This window comes from Pezoporus wallicus, unplaced genomic scaffold (genome assembly GCF_028554395.1).
Source record: "Pezoporus wallicus isolate ANWC-B61680 ecotype Strahan unplaced genomic scaffold, APGP_CSIRO_Pwel_v1 contig_1583, whole genome shotgun sequence".
Classification (NCBI taxonomy): Eukaryota; Metazoa; Chordata; class Aves; order Psittaciformes; family Psittacidae; genus Pezoporus; species Pezoporus wallicus.
In genome coordinates this window covers 2185673-2200126 of record NW_026637266.1, presented here as the reverse complement: position 1 = coordinate 2200126, position 14454 = coordinate 2185673, and the positions used below count along the sequence as shown (strand labels likewise).

Genomic DNA, 14454 nt, shown 5'->3' with positions numbered 1-14454 from the left:
CATTTTCACACAAGATTACAGCAAGTGACATCAAAGTGTCTGCTCTCAAATGGTTTCATATTTGTGTGCCTATCTCTGTGAAAAGGCCTGCGAATACAGATTATTAGTGTCATGAAATTCTCTATCTGCAGTGCTGAAGTATAAGAGGAATGATGATGATGAAACCCTTAAAGAAAAGTTTTCCCGACTGAATATCCACTCTATTAGCAAGAAATCCAAGAGGGTCACCAGCCACCTGAAAATACTGACAGGGGGAGAACCTCAGGTACTCATCCAACTGCAGATTTGCATTGACAGCTTCAGTTCTGCTTTTGCACTGGGTTTTTTTTAAAAAACATGTTGGAAATGGCGTTTGTGGTGTTACTTTTTTTTCTGCATCATTTATAAAGTCATTTTCTGATTGTCACAGAAGACAGGAAAGATCTTTGTGATTGAAATAGAAAATAATGTAATGTGTTCCCCACCTTTTCCTTTTTTATCTCAGAGTTTCTCAGACTTCTGATCTTCAGCAGAGAGGAAGTGACTGGTAGTTTTGTGAAGCTCAGCCTGAGATCAGTGCTTTGCAGGATAGACTGGCAATAGTTATTGTGGGTGCTGAGACTGCGTTCTGTCCGCCTTGCTCTACATTGTAACATTCAGGTTCTGAACCCACCAAAGAAGATGAGCAATACTTCTGATTAGGAAAGGCCCTGGGGTTTGCCTCTCTGTGTGTAAGGATATGGAACCATCAAAAAACACCAGAGGCAAAGAACTCTGTGATAAGCCTGATGGGTCCTGGTTGCCAAAAGTAAAATGCTCGTTCATAATTTCGAGGTTGTAATTCAAAACCTAGCAGGATAAACATTTTCAGGAAAGCTTAAATCTAAGTCGCAAAGAAAATCAATTACAACTGACCTTGAAAATAATATCCAGTGCACTTCACTGCATGAGATGGATGATTATACAAGGTCACTTGCCTTTCTAGATGTGACTTTACAAGACGTGCTGGTTTTTCCTGGTTTGTTTTTTATCAGTTTTCTCCCTTTCTCTGGTGCAAATTACCCACATATATATTTTCTGTTCATTTATTTGTACAGAGGGAAATTTTTGTATTCAGAATGGGACACCAGCAAGGCTACAAAATCAGAGAAAAACAGGGAATTAAATTTTGTTAAGAGGAGCTGTGATTTTTCTTCCTTTCTTTTTCATGAGAAGATTCTGGTTTATGTTTTGGGTTTGGTTTTGTTTTTAATTAAGCTTAAAACATTTGAGAATAATTTGTGAATCAGGATATATTTGTTAAATATTCAGCCCTCTGTCCTGCTTAATTAGACTGAGAAAGTTCCCAATTCACATCTCTGAAACACGCTGTGACCCTTACAGCAAGACCACTGAAAACAAGACTTGAGATTTCTCAAATTCCCCAAATAAAGGTAGGCAGAAATAAACGTATTTTCAGGTTTTTTTCAGCTAGCATAAAAAAACTAGTACAAGCCCATTTCCAGCTGCTGAGATTTCGTTGCTCTAGAGGTAACAGCTCCATCTACAGTGTGCCGGGGGGAAATCTCCCCATCACCCACACATAAGTACCCAGAGAAGCAATGCCATGACATAAAAAATATCTGAAACAATTTTCACCATTCTTTCCTCAAATTGAGTAATAACATACAGAAAACGAGGAGTTTTATTAGTAAATGTAAGTGTGCTTTTAATAAAGCAACTCCCTGCTTCCACAAGGATTAAAAATAAAACTCTCAGTCATGTTGCCCTGTGCCTTTGGCTTTTCTTGGATTAAAAGTGGAGCTTGGAAGAATTAGGGGCCGATCATTCTGTTTTCAAAGGGAGGAGTTCAGGGAGAGTTTGCGTTTTTTCCAGCAGTGCTCTGGATGTTTTTTTCATTAGCCAGACTCTTTTGGGCTGCCAAAATAACAGTGCAAATATCTATTTTAGGTGAAAGATCAAACTTTTAATAAGGAAGAAAAGTTGTTTCGAAGTTTAGAGAAGACTGTGAAACTGTGTGTGAAGAACATTGCACTCTTCTCACAACATCTACAGGTAGGTACAGGCCTTTTTGAAATCTGTGGCCACCAGCCATGTCCATGACCAGTTTAACACTGGTTAGGCACCACCAAATTACAAGCAGGCATACCTACACCACAATGTTAAATAAATGAGCTGTGCTGCCGCTGCATTACTGAGCCTGTGGCAAAGACATTTGGAAGCCCACAAGTCTCCATTCTTCCTCTTAGAAAAGCAGGCGCTATAGAGACCCATGGGTACAGTGCAGAAAAGAAGGTTCTGTCTGGTGGCACAGTTATGGCTTTCAATCACTGTGAAGCTGTCATAGGAGTCATGCACATCTGCTGCAGTGGTGCACCAACTGCTTCTCATTAAAAATGGAAGAACTGAGGTGCAGCCACATGAATTAAAATGTCCTAAAATGCATGTTTCAGCTGTGAGGACTCCTTTTAGCCTGTTGCTAGGTTGTGTTGAGGACTAGCATTACATCTACAGAATGTTCAAGCCCAGTAAAAGTCTTTGCTTTTATCCTCTCCAAGAATGTGGGTTGGCTTGTAATTTAGCCACACTCCCCTTCTCATGGACAACTTACCAACTCTGTAGATGGCATGAGGCCCTTCAAAGTGTAAGTGTGCCCAAACTGGACATGCAGGTTGCTTGAGAGGTAGGTAAGATCAACAGCCAGCTGCCAGAGCTTGTAGCAAATGCATGTTGTTTTGCAACTGTTCAGCAAACAGTGAAAGGCCAGTGAGGTTAGCCAACAAAGGTTGTTGCCTTGAACGGTGTTAACAGTTCCTTATTCAAATAGATGTGTACTTCATTAAGATTAAAATTCAGAGTAAGTGAAATAAATACACCACTGTAGTCCTACTTAGTCCCGCAAAAGAGGCCTTTGAGGGTGCATGGTCTTGACCTGGCTTCTTTCTGAGTAGTACCTAAATTCCAGCAAAACATTTATGAGGTTGGGGCATATTTTTTTCAGTTGAATATTAACTACTTGATTCTTAAATAGTTTACATGAAAACAGACAAAACACAGGAAAATGTTATCACAGTAAACTATTCCACAATGGCTGAACACTGCACAGCAGCTGCATGGGTGCCAGAGATGGAAAATATTTCTGATTCCATCAGTATTATTACAGCATTTGCATGAGTGAATGCAGTATAGTAAAACAGATCGTAATAGTTTCATCTTCCTACTACCTTCTTGATTAGGATTCTATACATCTGGCTGCACAGAATATAACTGGTCTGCAGGAAATCTTGCAAGACAAAGATGATGAAGTCAACAACTGTTTGAAAACAAGGAACAACAGAACAAATCTCTGCGAAGACCTGGTAAGTTTATGCAATGTCCAGCATTACCCAGCTATCTGTATGTGTGAGAAAACAGGTGGTCTATGTAAGGAAGACTAGGACAAAAAAGAGCAAAAAACCTTAGGAATCCTTTGGAAAAGATGAGTGAGTTTTTTGGCTAAGTTTCTGTAAGAAACAAGATAAAATTCAGTGCACTGGGTTTTCCTTTGAAGAAAACTTATCAAGCTAAATTCCTGAGTTTAAATGAAAATCTTTACGCTAAATTTGCATGTTTCACTTGAGCTTCAGACAAGAGCAACAGATCTTTAATTTGCTACTTTTGTTATCAACATTTGTAGTTTTAGATTGACTTTTGACTTTTGTGGTCTTTGTTGTGCTCATGAACATGCTCCTGAAATCAGAGATCTGTGCAAATCTCAGCTTTATTACATTTTTAAGTAAGTTACTATCCTTCATGTAGGAAAACCATGGAAATTCTGAATATAGCCTATAAGAATTACATAGCAATTAAAAAAAAAAAGTAATAGTTTTTCCAATAGTCATTGCTTTCAAGGTCCAAATGAACTCTAATGCCTGGCTCTACTAAGATAGAATCATAGAATAGTTAGGGCTGGAAAGAACCTTAAGATCATCAAGTTCCAACCCCCCTGCCATGGGCAGGGACACCTCCCACTAAACCATGTCACCCAAGGCTCTGTCCAACCTGGTCTTGAACACTGCCAGGGATGGAGCATTCACGACTTCCCTGGGCAACCCATTCCAGTGCCTCATCACCCTTACAGGAAAGAACTTCTTCCTTATATCCAACCTAAACTTCCCCTGTTTAAGTTTTAACCCGTTACCCCTTGTCCTATCACTACAGTCCCTAATAAAGAGTCCCTCCCCAGCACCCTTATAAGCCCCCTTCAGATACTGGAAGGCTGCTATGAGGTCTCCATGCAGCCTTCTCTTCTCCAGGCTGAACAGCCCCAACTTCCTCAGCCTGTCTTCATACAGGAGGTGCTCCAGTCCCCTGATCATCCTCGTGGCCCTTCTCTGGACTTGTTCCAACAGTTCCATGTCCTTTTTATGTTGAGGACACCAGAACTGCACACAATACTCCAGGTGACGTCTCACAAGAGTAGAGAGCAGAGTAGAGGGGCAGGATCACCTCCTTTGACCTGCTGGTCACACTCCTTTTGATGCAGCCCAGGATACGGTTGGCTTTCTGGGCTGCGAGCGCACACTGAAGCCGGCTCATGTTCAATTTCTCATCAACCAACACCCCCAAGTCCTTCTCTGCAGGGCTGCTCTGAATCTCTTCTCTGCCCACCCTGTAGCTGTACCTGGGATTGCTCCGACCCAGGTGTAGGACCTTGCACTTGGCATGGTTAAACTTCATGAGGCTGGCATCAGCCCACCTCACAAGCATGTCGAGGTCCCTCTGGATGGCATTCCTTCCCTCCAGGGTATCAACCGAACCACACAGCTTGGTGACATTGGCAAACTTGCTGAGGGCGCACTCAATCCCACTGTCCATGTCAGCCTTCCAGGAGAATCTGCTCCAAGATTTTGCCAGGCACAGAGGTGAGACTGACTGGTCTGTAATTCCCCGGGTCATCCATTTTCCCCTTCTTGAAAATGGGGGTTATATTTCCCTTTTTTCAGTCGTGGGGAACTACACCTGACTGCCATGAATTTTCAAATATGATGCTCATTGCTTAGCACCTTCATTCGCCAGCTCGTTCAGGACCTGCAGATGGATTTCATTAGGTCCCATGGACTTGTGCACATTCAGGTTCTTAAGATGGTCTCGAATCAGATCCTCTCCTACAGTGGGCCCAAGGTCTTCATTCTCACATCCCTGAGTCTGCCTTCCAGGACTCATGTGATGTGGTCAGTGAAGACTTTTTGTGTTTGTCAGTGAAGACTGAGGCAAAGAAATCATTAAGAACCTCAGTCTTCTCCAAATCCTGTGTAGCCAGTTCTCCTGATAGCTTCCAGAGAGGGCCCAAGTTGTCCCTAGTCTGTCTTTTATTTGCTATGTACCTGTAGAATCCCTTCCTGTTATCTTTCACATCCCCAGCCAAGGTCAATTCTAACTGGGCCTTAGCCTTCCTAACCTGGTCCCTAGCTTCCCGGACAGCATCCCTGTACTCTTCCCAGGCCGCCTGTCCTTGCTTCCACCTTTTATAAGCCTCTTTTTTCCTTTGAATTTTCCTCAGCGGCTCCTTTTCCATCCAAGGAGGTCTCCTGGCCTTCCTGCTGCACTTCCTTCTACTTGGGATGCAACCCTCCTGGGCTTGTAGCAGGTGATCCTTGAATATCAACCAACAGTCTTGGGCCCCTCTGCCCTCTAGGGCTGTATCCCATGGAACCTTACTAAGCAGGTTCCTGAAGAGGCCAAAGTCTGCTCTCTTGCAGTCCAGGGCAGTGAGCTTGCTGCACGCTCCTCTCACTGTCCTGAGGATCTCAAATTCAACCATCTCATGATCACTTCAACCAAGGCTGCCCTGGAGAGTCACATTTCCAACCAGCCCTTCCCTGTTGGTGAGCACGAGGTCAAGCATGGCACCTCTCCTTGTTGGCTCCTCTATTACTTGCAGAAGGAAGTTGTCTTCCACACAATCGAGGAACCTCCTGGATTGCCTGTGCTGGGCCATACCATCCCTCCAACAGATATCAGGGTGGCTGAAGTCCCCTAAAATGTCTCTTCAATATGGGACAGCTGCTCAAGCTGGAAAAATTCAGAGATGAAGGTTTCCTTACCCTTTCCTAGTTCTTTTCAGAGTAAAAAGTAGCCATCCAGTCCTTTCCAAAATACTGGAAACAGAGTCTGCCAAGAAACTGAAGGATCTTTGACAGGCCACATCCTCCCAGATAATGACAGGGAAGTAAGATGTATTTCCTTTCCTTTGAAGTTTTCACATTTGAAAAGAATCTCAAAAAATAATCACAACAATCAGAAAGATATTTTCAATGTCTCTACAATGAATGAGTTCGTAAAGTGCAGAATAATACCCCTCTATCATTGCAGTGGTGAGTGAGTCCAGTATGGACGATGCCCCCATATTCAGAAACATCAAAGAAAAGCAGAGGCAATTCCATATGCTATTAACCATGTTAATTTCTATTTGTTATCTATTTATTTCTGTGTCTTAGGTTTACAAGATCACAAAGATTCTCTCTCCCATGTATAAGGGGTTTTTTAAAAGAAGTTTTGTCCTGACATTGCGCAATGAGTAGGTGTTCTCACTGAATAACCCAGTGTTCTTCACATGTTCTCCTGAAAGGCTATTATCAATGGAGATCTCAGCAGTGAGCTTAGGTTATTATTCTTTTTTCCTTTTGTGCATTTGTCAATAATGAATACCTTCCTCTCCCATTATATTTTAGTGAAAAGTTTAGGACAGAAATCCACAATAGCTTCTTCTCTTCCAGAAATCAGCAGTGTGGAAAAACAGTTTTCTTAATGCATCAATCAAAAATTTGCTAAACACAGTCCGGTTTTTCAGGTGGAAATAAAGGGACTATCTCTACAGTATGCATCATCTTGGCCTTGGGAGAGCAATTGTGGTGCCAAAATGGATCTGTCCTCTGTGCTGTGTTATGGAGGGTAGAGGGACAGATGCTCTTTTATGCTCACATTCAACCCAACAGCTTAATTCACATAGAATGTGGAAGAGCTTTAATATGATGATGAGTTTTACTCACTACAAGCCTGTGCTGTATTTGAACAAGTGACTTACAAAAATAAATTTTATTTCATGCAATATTAATCCCTTGAGACAATTAGAGACTAATGGAAAAGTCTGAGACTTCTTTTTTTTTTACCAGGTGTCTAATTTTGTTGATTACCAGAGATAAAACCAACAAGCATAACATAATTTAATCAAATCAACTGATTGTTTGTGTTTGCTTAAACAGGAATTGAGTTACAGCTGTCGCCAGGAAAAAAAAAAAGGGGGAAAAAAAAAAGCTGCTACATGACTGCCATTTAACAAGACTCCATTGCCTCTAGACTGTATACTGGCATGGGCCTTCCAGTTAGGGAAATCCCACTTTCATTGCACCACTTCACTTATACTTGCCCAGTTTTTCCTCAGTGGGAACACAATGAGGGCCACACCACAGGCTGCATACTCCAAGGGACCACTACTATTACTAGACATTTTAAGCTACGAAACTGTTACCTCTCCTTTGCAGTGTTATGAAGAAGATTCCAAGTCATGATAGATGATGCTTGAAGCTGCCTCTAACAGCAATGCTTTGTGAAGAGTAATTAACAGGTTGCTTGATAGGCTACCATCGGGCTTAACCTTTACTGGGCTTGAAGGAGTGTATAAATAAAGTAATAAGTAGGTGTGTTTTTTTACCTTTCCAGATGGCTCAGCTGGACAAGCTTGTTTTGACTCCTCTCTCAACACTGCGAGCCTTGTTTTCAGGCCCCCAGAAGCTCATCCAAAAGCGCTATGACAAGTTGTTGGACTATAACAGCTACCTTCAGAGGTCAACAGGAGAAGAGCTGGACCTGGCAAAGAAAGACTATGAGGCTCTAAATGCACAGCTAGTGGAAGAACTTCAGGTATTTAACAGAGCAGCCAAAAAAATTCTGCTGAACTGCCTGCATTGCTTCATCACCCTCCTCAGGAATATTATGTCTGCAGCACTTCAATCAAATTCTGCTGTGGTGGTGCCTGTTCCAGTAAGTACCTTAGAAACAGGTGTAGCTCTGACTTCGTCTCTTTTCTTTCTGTATGATTTGGCTAGAGTTATTAAGGACACATGCCTGCAAACTACACTGATTTTGTTTGTTCTGCTGAATATAGGTTTGTTTTTTTTCCCCTTGCAAGCTCAGTAGAGGTTAAGTTCTGAGCTTGTCAGGCCTGGACTTTTGAATGAGAATGATCCAAATGCAGCTGTTGCAGCTGTTACAGCGATAGTATTGACAAGAACTTTACAGTAAGGCAAAAAAGGGGGCAGAGGCTAGCAGTTTAGTCATTGATTCTTAGCATCTACCCTGAGTAGCCCAGAAAACACAGGAAGAGAAATTCTAAGAAAGTACCTGCACACTCCTGGTGCTGCTAGACCTTCAGAGTCACAGATGACTGCAAAAGCCAGAAAGTTTGCAGATCTGATTAAATAATTTCTATGAAAAGCAAGTTGCTTTTAAACCCAATATACTGCAGAAATCTCTAGGCAGTAAGGAATAGCTTTGTCTATGCTGACATTTTTAAAATGTTCAAATCATTTCACTTAGTAGCCAAAGGTATTAAAGATGCCTGTGTGAGCTACACAGAAGGGCAGCAGTTGTTTCCAGCCCACACTACTCTTTCTGGGCATTCTCAGAGAATCATAGAATCAGCTAAGTTGGAAAGATCTTTAAGATCATCATGATAATTTCCTGAAGAATAACATTGAGAAATTATTGTTAATTTCTGTGAAAGTCACACAGTCAGTTTTGTTGTACTTTTGCCTAAAAGACTTGAACCCCTGGAGAAATGCAACTGCAACAATGCCTTCTGCACATCCAGATCCACTCACCTGAACCAGGGCAAGACTCTATATAGGAAACACACTGTAGTGAGGCAATTCTGGAGTATTCCTTTCCATCAGCCTTGAACAGCACATTACAGCCAGGAGCAGCTGAAAAATTAAGCAAGCAAGGTCATGATCAAAACAGAGCTGCAGTGTTTAATGGGAAAATGAAAGTTTTTCCTGCATGAAGAAATTGCATCCCTGTAATTTGACTATTTAATGTTTTGAAGGCTGTTGTATTGAGCATTGTTTTCTGTGAGGCTCTGCCTACAAAATTACCTTATTTTTCTTTTTTTTCTGTTTACATCAGCAAATACATTTATGGTTAGCACAGACCAAAAGCACTTACACAGTGCCACAGACAGAGCTTCAGCTTTCCACACAATTTTTAACCTGGTGACAGCTTCCAGTTGCACAAACACACAGCTGTGATGTAAGCTACTCCAAGCCTTACAGCATATTGGCCACTCCTGAGAGCTGCTGAGATGCACATTTGCATCTGAAAGCAGGTGGCTCGGTAGCATAAGAGCAAGGCTGTTCATTTTCATCGCTGTTTAGATTATTTTTTAAATGATTTAACTTAAATTAGTATGTCTTTTAAATCCAATAATGACTTTTTTTATTTTCCATCTTGGACCTAGCATGCCATAGTCTCTGCAGAAAACAGAAGTAACTTGTCAGATATCCTGGCTCCTAGGGTTCAGCCCCTTAAACCAGATCTGCTCTCTCAAATCTCCTTACCATTTTGTTTGTGAGATCTAATCCACCTTTGTGTTTGCAGCTGTCTTCCACAAGCATCTGTGAAGTGCAGAATCAATTGATGGAAGAGGTTCACAAGCTGAATTTTGTAAAAGAAAACAGCAGCGCCACTTTTATTGAGAGAAAATTGAGCTTGGAAAAAAAGAAAGTTGTCCCTTCTCCAGTGAGTACCATACATCCAAACTGTGCATGATGCATCCCCTTTTGGTCACTTTTGAAACAAATCCATCTTTATGCCACCTAGAGGTCTGGGCTTGATGATTTTACTGGGACTCTGAATCAGCTTGTTGCAATGAAGCTGTTCCGTTGACCAGTAACTTCTGAAGATCTTTCACTCTGTTTTCATGTTACCACCTTGAAAACCCACTTGAAATTATCTCTGATTACCCTTAGGTCTTCAAGCACATGTTAAATCTAACGTTCTATGTGTAAACTTTGATTATTTCTTTTATTAAATACTCTTACAGTGCATCTTAGTCTTCTAATTCAGAACATTTTTTTCCTCATCTTCAGCTCTGGCTATGTGTAGTGGTGTTCACACACATATGCACCCACATGCACCCCCATAGCAGAAGGTTCAGAAATTTACTAGGAAATCTGTGTCCCCCTGGTTCCCAATCTTACCAGACACTTCCAGAGCTTTTAGGAGTCTAGTTTGCAGTAAAATAAAAACTCAAGTGCAGTTCAAGTTTTTGGGAGGAGCTGAGGAAGCTGTAGAATTCCTTTTATCATCAGCAAGGCACAGGTGCTTTTGCTCCTATGGTGCATTAAGTTCACATTAATGTGCAGCACTTCCTTCCCTACCCTCTAACCAAAACCTGAGTGAATATGGTACCAGCAGTTAATAGCACCTTGCCCTTATTTAGCGAGGTAATTTCACACAAAAAGCAGACTGTTTGAGTACTACTGATTTTATTGTCTCATGCCTTACCATGCAAGTTGTTATGTGACCTTAGCACACCTCAGCTGATTTTTGCATTATGCTTTTTTTGGTGATATTACATAGATATTTGATAGGTATATTTTATATATATTACAAGATCATTGTTACAGGAAAACAATGAAGCAAGTGACACTTCACATACAGAACACCAGCTCTTTGAGAGCGCAGGGCAGACTAAGAGGTCTTTAATTAGTGCAATTCCTATGTTTCTTTAAAATCTGCCCCTTATTGCTCACCTATTAATATAGCAGTTCCACAGGTCATTGCTACATATGCAAAGGACACTTGGCTACATATAGCTGTGTAAGTAACTCCTTGATTTGTATTTAAAAATGTAGGGTCAGTCGCTGCATGCAACATACACTGGGTTTTATGCACCTGTATTGCGCTAGAAATGGCCTCAGCATTGTTTCCAGTGAATAATGTTTCTTTGATTTTAAGCTCGAATCCCCACGTCAAACAGAAGACCACAGGTCCAAGCTGCTGTCTACATACAGCACAGAAGTGCTATACCAAGCTAAGCGCAAGTGCAATGCCACACAGGAATTTGATATTGATTTACATGAAGGAGAACTGGTGGCTGTTGTGGAGCAAAAGGACCCCTTCGGAAGTATGAGCAGATGGCTTGTTGACACAGGAAGTAAGTTCTTTGCACAAACATCCCAATAACAGCTTCCCTTTGGGATATTGATTTGTTTTCATTCTGGCCCCATCTGTTTGCCTCTGTCACACTGACAGCTGCATAAAATGTTTGGTTTTGAAATGCTTTTAGCAGTGTCTTGCTGTTTGCTTATTTTCTCTCTTTTCATTCTGGCATCTAGTTCTTAAAGGGTATGTGTATTCCTCCTTCCTGAGGCCTTACAATCCAGCCAAAATGCAGAAGGACATGGCAGAAACCAGCTTTGATGGTGATGATTTTGATAATATCAGCCTCTTTGTCTCTTCACGGCCCTCTACTGACAGCAGCACAAGAAGTCCAGGGCACAAGAAGAGTGACAGCACCTCATCTCTTCAATTCTGCAAAAATCCCACAATTAATGGCACAGGGACCGATGCTTTTCAGGATACGGATGATCATGTATGTATGGTACACACTGTGCCTGTCTTCTTGTTCCTATTTCAAATCTAGAATTATAATTTAAATGTTTTCCTTTACACCGGAAAAACTGGCACTAATCTGTTAGTATGACATGGGAATCAATTATCCTCTGTTCTTTGCCTTTCTTAAATAGCTACAGGGTAGGAAAAGATAATCAGTTAAACTGTGAATCGCAGTCCTTGCTTACAGAATACACACCCCACCTCATGTCCAACAGGTCAAGGTTCTCCTGTGGAGCAGGTACCTGCAAAACAGCTCAGCTGGGGGGATTTTTTTCACTTACTATTGATAAGAAAGATGTGGAAATGCTGATCAGCAAGGCACCGAAGTTATAGACGGGTGCCACGTTTGAGTACAGGAGCTTTAGGAAAGGCGGTTCGCCCTGACAAAACCTTGCTGGAAATTTCTCCATCCAGTTCCAAGGCTGCTTGGTGTGACAGAAACAGACACCTGGTGTGAGCTGACAAGCTTACTAGTGTAGTAATGTGACGAGGTCTCAGAGCTTGATTTGTTCCTCCCCATGCAGAATTCCCCAGATCCTTCAATTTTACTTTTGATTTTGGCCCTGTTCATTGTAGCGTGTCTAGAAACTGCAGACCACATAGTTCCGTACTGGTTTGTATACATTATTACGCATTTTCTGCATACAGAATTCATACTAATACACAATGACAAAGTAAGATGTGGCTACATTTCTGAATTCAGATATTGTTTTTTGTGGATTTTGTTTTTCAGACCTTCTATGCTGTTTATGCATTTCAAGCAAGAAATGATCAGGAACTCAGTCTTCAAGAGTACCAGAAGGTTAGGATACTTCAGTTTTCTGACCTGAGTGGCAATAAAGAATGGTGGCTAGCAGAAGCAAAAGGTCAAAAAGGGTATGTACCATCCAATTATCTTGGGAAGATGACATATGCTTAGGAACAGAAAGGCCCATTGAGCCATTTTCCTATGAAGTAGACAGAATAATCATCTATCACGGTTTGCAGCAAGCAAGACAAACTCACAAATGATTGACAGAAGCCATAGTATCTGGTACAGCACACAGGTGATATTGAGAACCTCCATCCTCTAAAAGCCATCACCTTGTCAAGACCTGAGGGAGGAAACACTTCACAGGAAGACTGATTCTGATTAACATCCCAAAGAAGTTGCTTTTCTATTACCCCATAATTTTCTCTTTTGTCAAAGCATCCTACATCAAGAGTAAACCTGCAAGTACAAATTACAGGTAAAATCATGTTTTTCTTCCATGATATTTAGCAAATAATAGTCAAGATGAAGAGAATTAACCTTGGAAAAGGACAAATTCAGACTTCAGGGATGCTGTAGTTCTGCCTTAATTGTTCCTGAACCACTATATCAATGAACGCAGACACTTCTTAGATTTCATGCTTTTTGATTGTCTGTTTTTATCCTCAGCCACTTTTGTAATGAACTTTTTTCTCAGTGGAAATTATTGGAGTTGGAAAAGAAAATGGGTTTTATTTTTGTATGAAACATTTCAACTTAAAACGTATGAAAAGTGGTGTACCAGTGGCTGGTCCCAGGGCAGAAAGTATATTTAGTTAAATATGGGAATGGGGGCAGGGAAAGCGAGGGCACAAGAAACAGGTACTGTGAAACAAAATTTATAATTTTTAAAAGAATTACACAACTACTTCATATGGTAGGAAGCAGTTTCAACAATATGGAAGTGCCTCAGGTTTGAAATTCCACATATGTCTCCACACTAAGTGCTTTATAGCAAGTAGTGAATTGAAACATGTGTTATCAGACTTGGGAAATTTATTAAGATAAAAAAAGTAAAGTCAAGCAGTGCCTTTCAATGAATATATACTGCCTATCTGATTCCTTAGGTCAGCTACAGGGATCATAATGTCTAGTAAATAAGCTAAGACTTAAGATTCATCGAAAGTTCTCTGCCAGAAAAATAAGAAAATCATTCTTCCCAAAGTGTCTGACATTAGATTGAACAGTGAAGAATGTATCCCTGAGCTGATTCAGTGTTTACAGAATTCAGAATCAAAAGCCCTGTATTTTGCTAAAGTATCTTCAAAATGGTCAAGGCTGTTTTAACAAATTAATATAGTTCACATTGCATCCTCAATGAGCATAGAAAACAAAAAATCCCAAGGAAGAATCTGAATGTCAAGTTCATTAGGTTCACCAACTGCAGCAATCCTTGGGTCAGGCTGGTGCTCTACACTTGAATTAGATTGAATAGTGGTATAACAACAATTAGTCATAGAACAACATCTCAGTGTTGTTACCATCAATAACTGAGTGTTCATCACAGTTTATTTCAGTACAGCAGCGCCTAGGTCCTCTTGTGATAAGTGAGGACCTTCTTGTGCTAAGCATTGCAAAAAGGAAACAAAAAAAGGGACTATGCCTGCAGCAGACTGTGTGATTGAAGGTAAACTCCTGTCAGGTATTTTCTGTACTGCTGCATAATTGCTTATTACTGACTTCTAAAATTAAGGAGGAAGAGGAGTGTGTGTTTGGGGATCAAGGGTGTTGTTCTAAATTGTTCTAAAACCTTTGTGTAAATTTCTACTTCCTGTAGTTGAAGTGTGGGGCATGAGGATGAAACGATTCAAAAACTTTACTTAGACATGATGGGAAATAACGTATCAGCAAAGAAAGAATGACAAAAACTAGAGCAGTCAATGCAAATAATAGCTTTTGTTACATTAATGAACCCAGTTTCATTTTATTTAGTGCCCCAAATTTTCATATTATTTTCCAAAGAATGTAAAGAAAGTTCTCAGCCTTGCTCAGAAGGTGAGTGCAGTGGATCACAGAGATGAAAACCT

General features: G+C 40.8%; 1 protein-coding gene across 1 annotated transcript in view; it reads left to right on the top strand.

Annotated features, from left to right (window-relative positions):
• ARHGEF38 (Rho guanine nucleotide exchange factor 38) overlaps nt 1–14080 on the top strand; it is a 39436-nt gene extending 25356 nt beyond the window's left edge. Inside the window, exons 7-14 of the mRNA XM_057404597.1 lie at nt 132–265; nt 1930–2034; nt 3216–3338; nt 7681–8001; nt 9616–9756; nt 10978–11176; nt 11358–11614; nt 12371–14080. Of these exons, the coding sequence (XP_057260580.1) occupies nt 132–265; nt 1930–2034; nt 3216–3338; nt 7681–8001; nt 9616–9756; nt 10978–11176; nt 11358–11614; nt 12371–12556 (1466 nt within the window). The 3' untranslated portion in view covers nt 12557–14080. The remainder of the gene's footprint in view (nt 1–131; nt 266–1929; nt 2035–3215; nt 3339–7680; nt 8002–9615; nt 9757–10977; nt 11177–11357; nt 11615–12370) is intronic.
• The last annotated feature ends 374 nt before the right edge of the window (nt 14081–14454 follow it).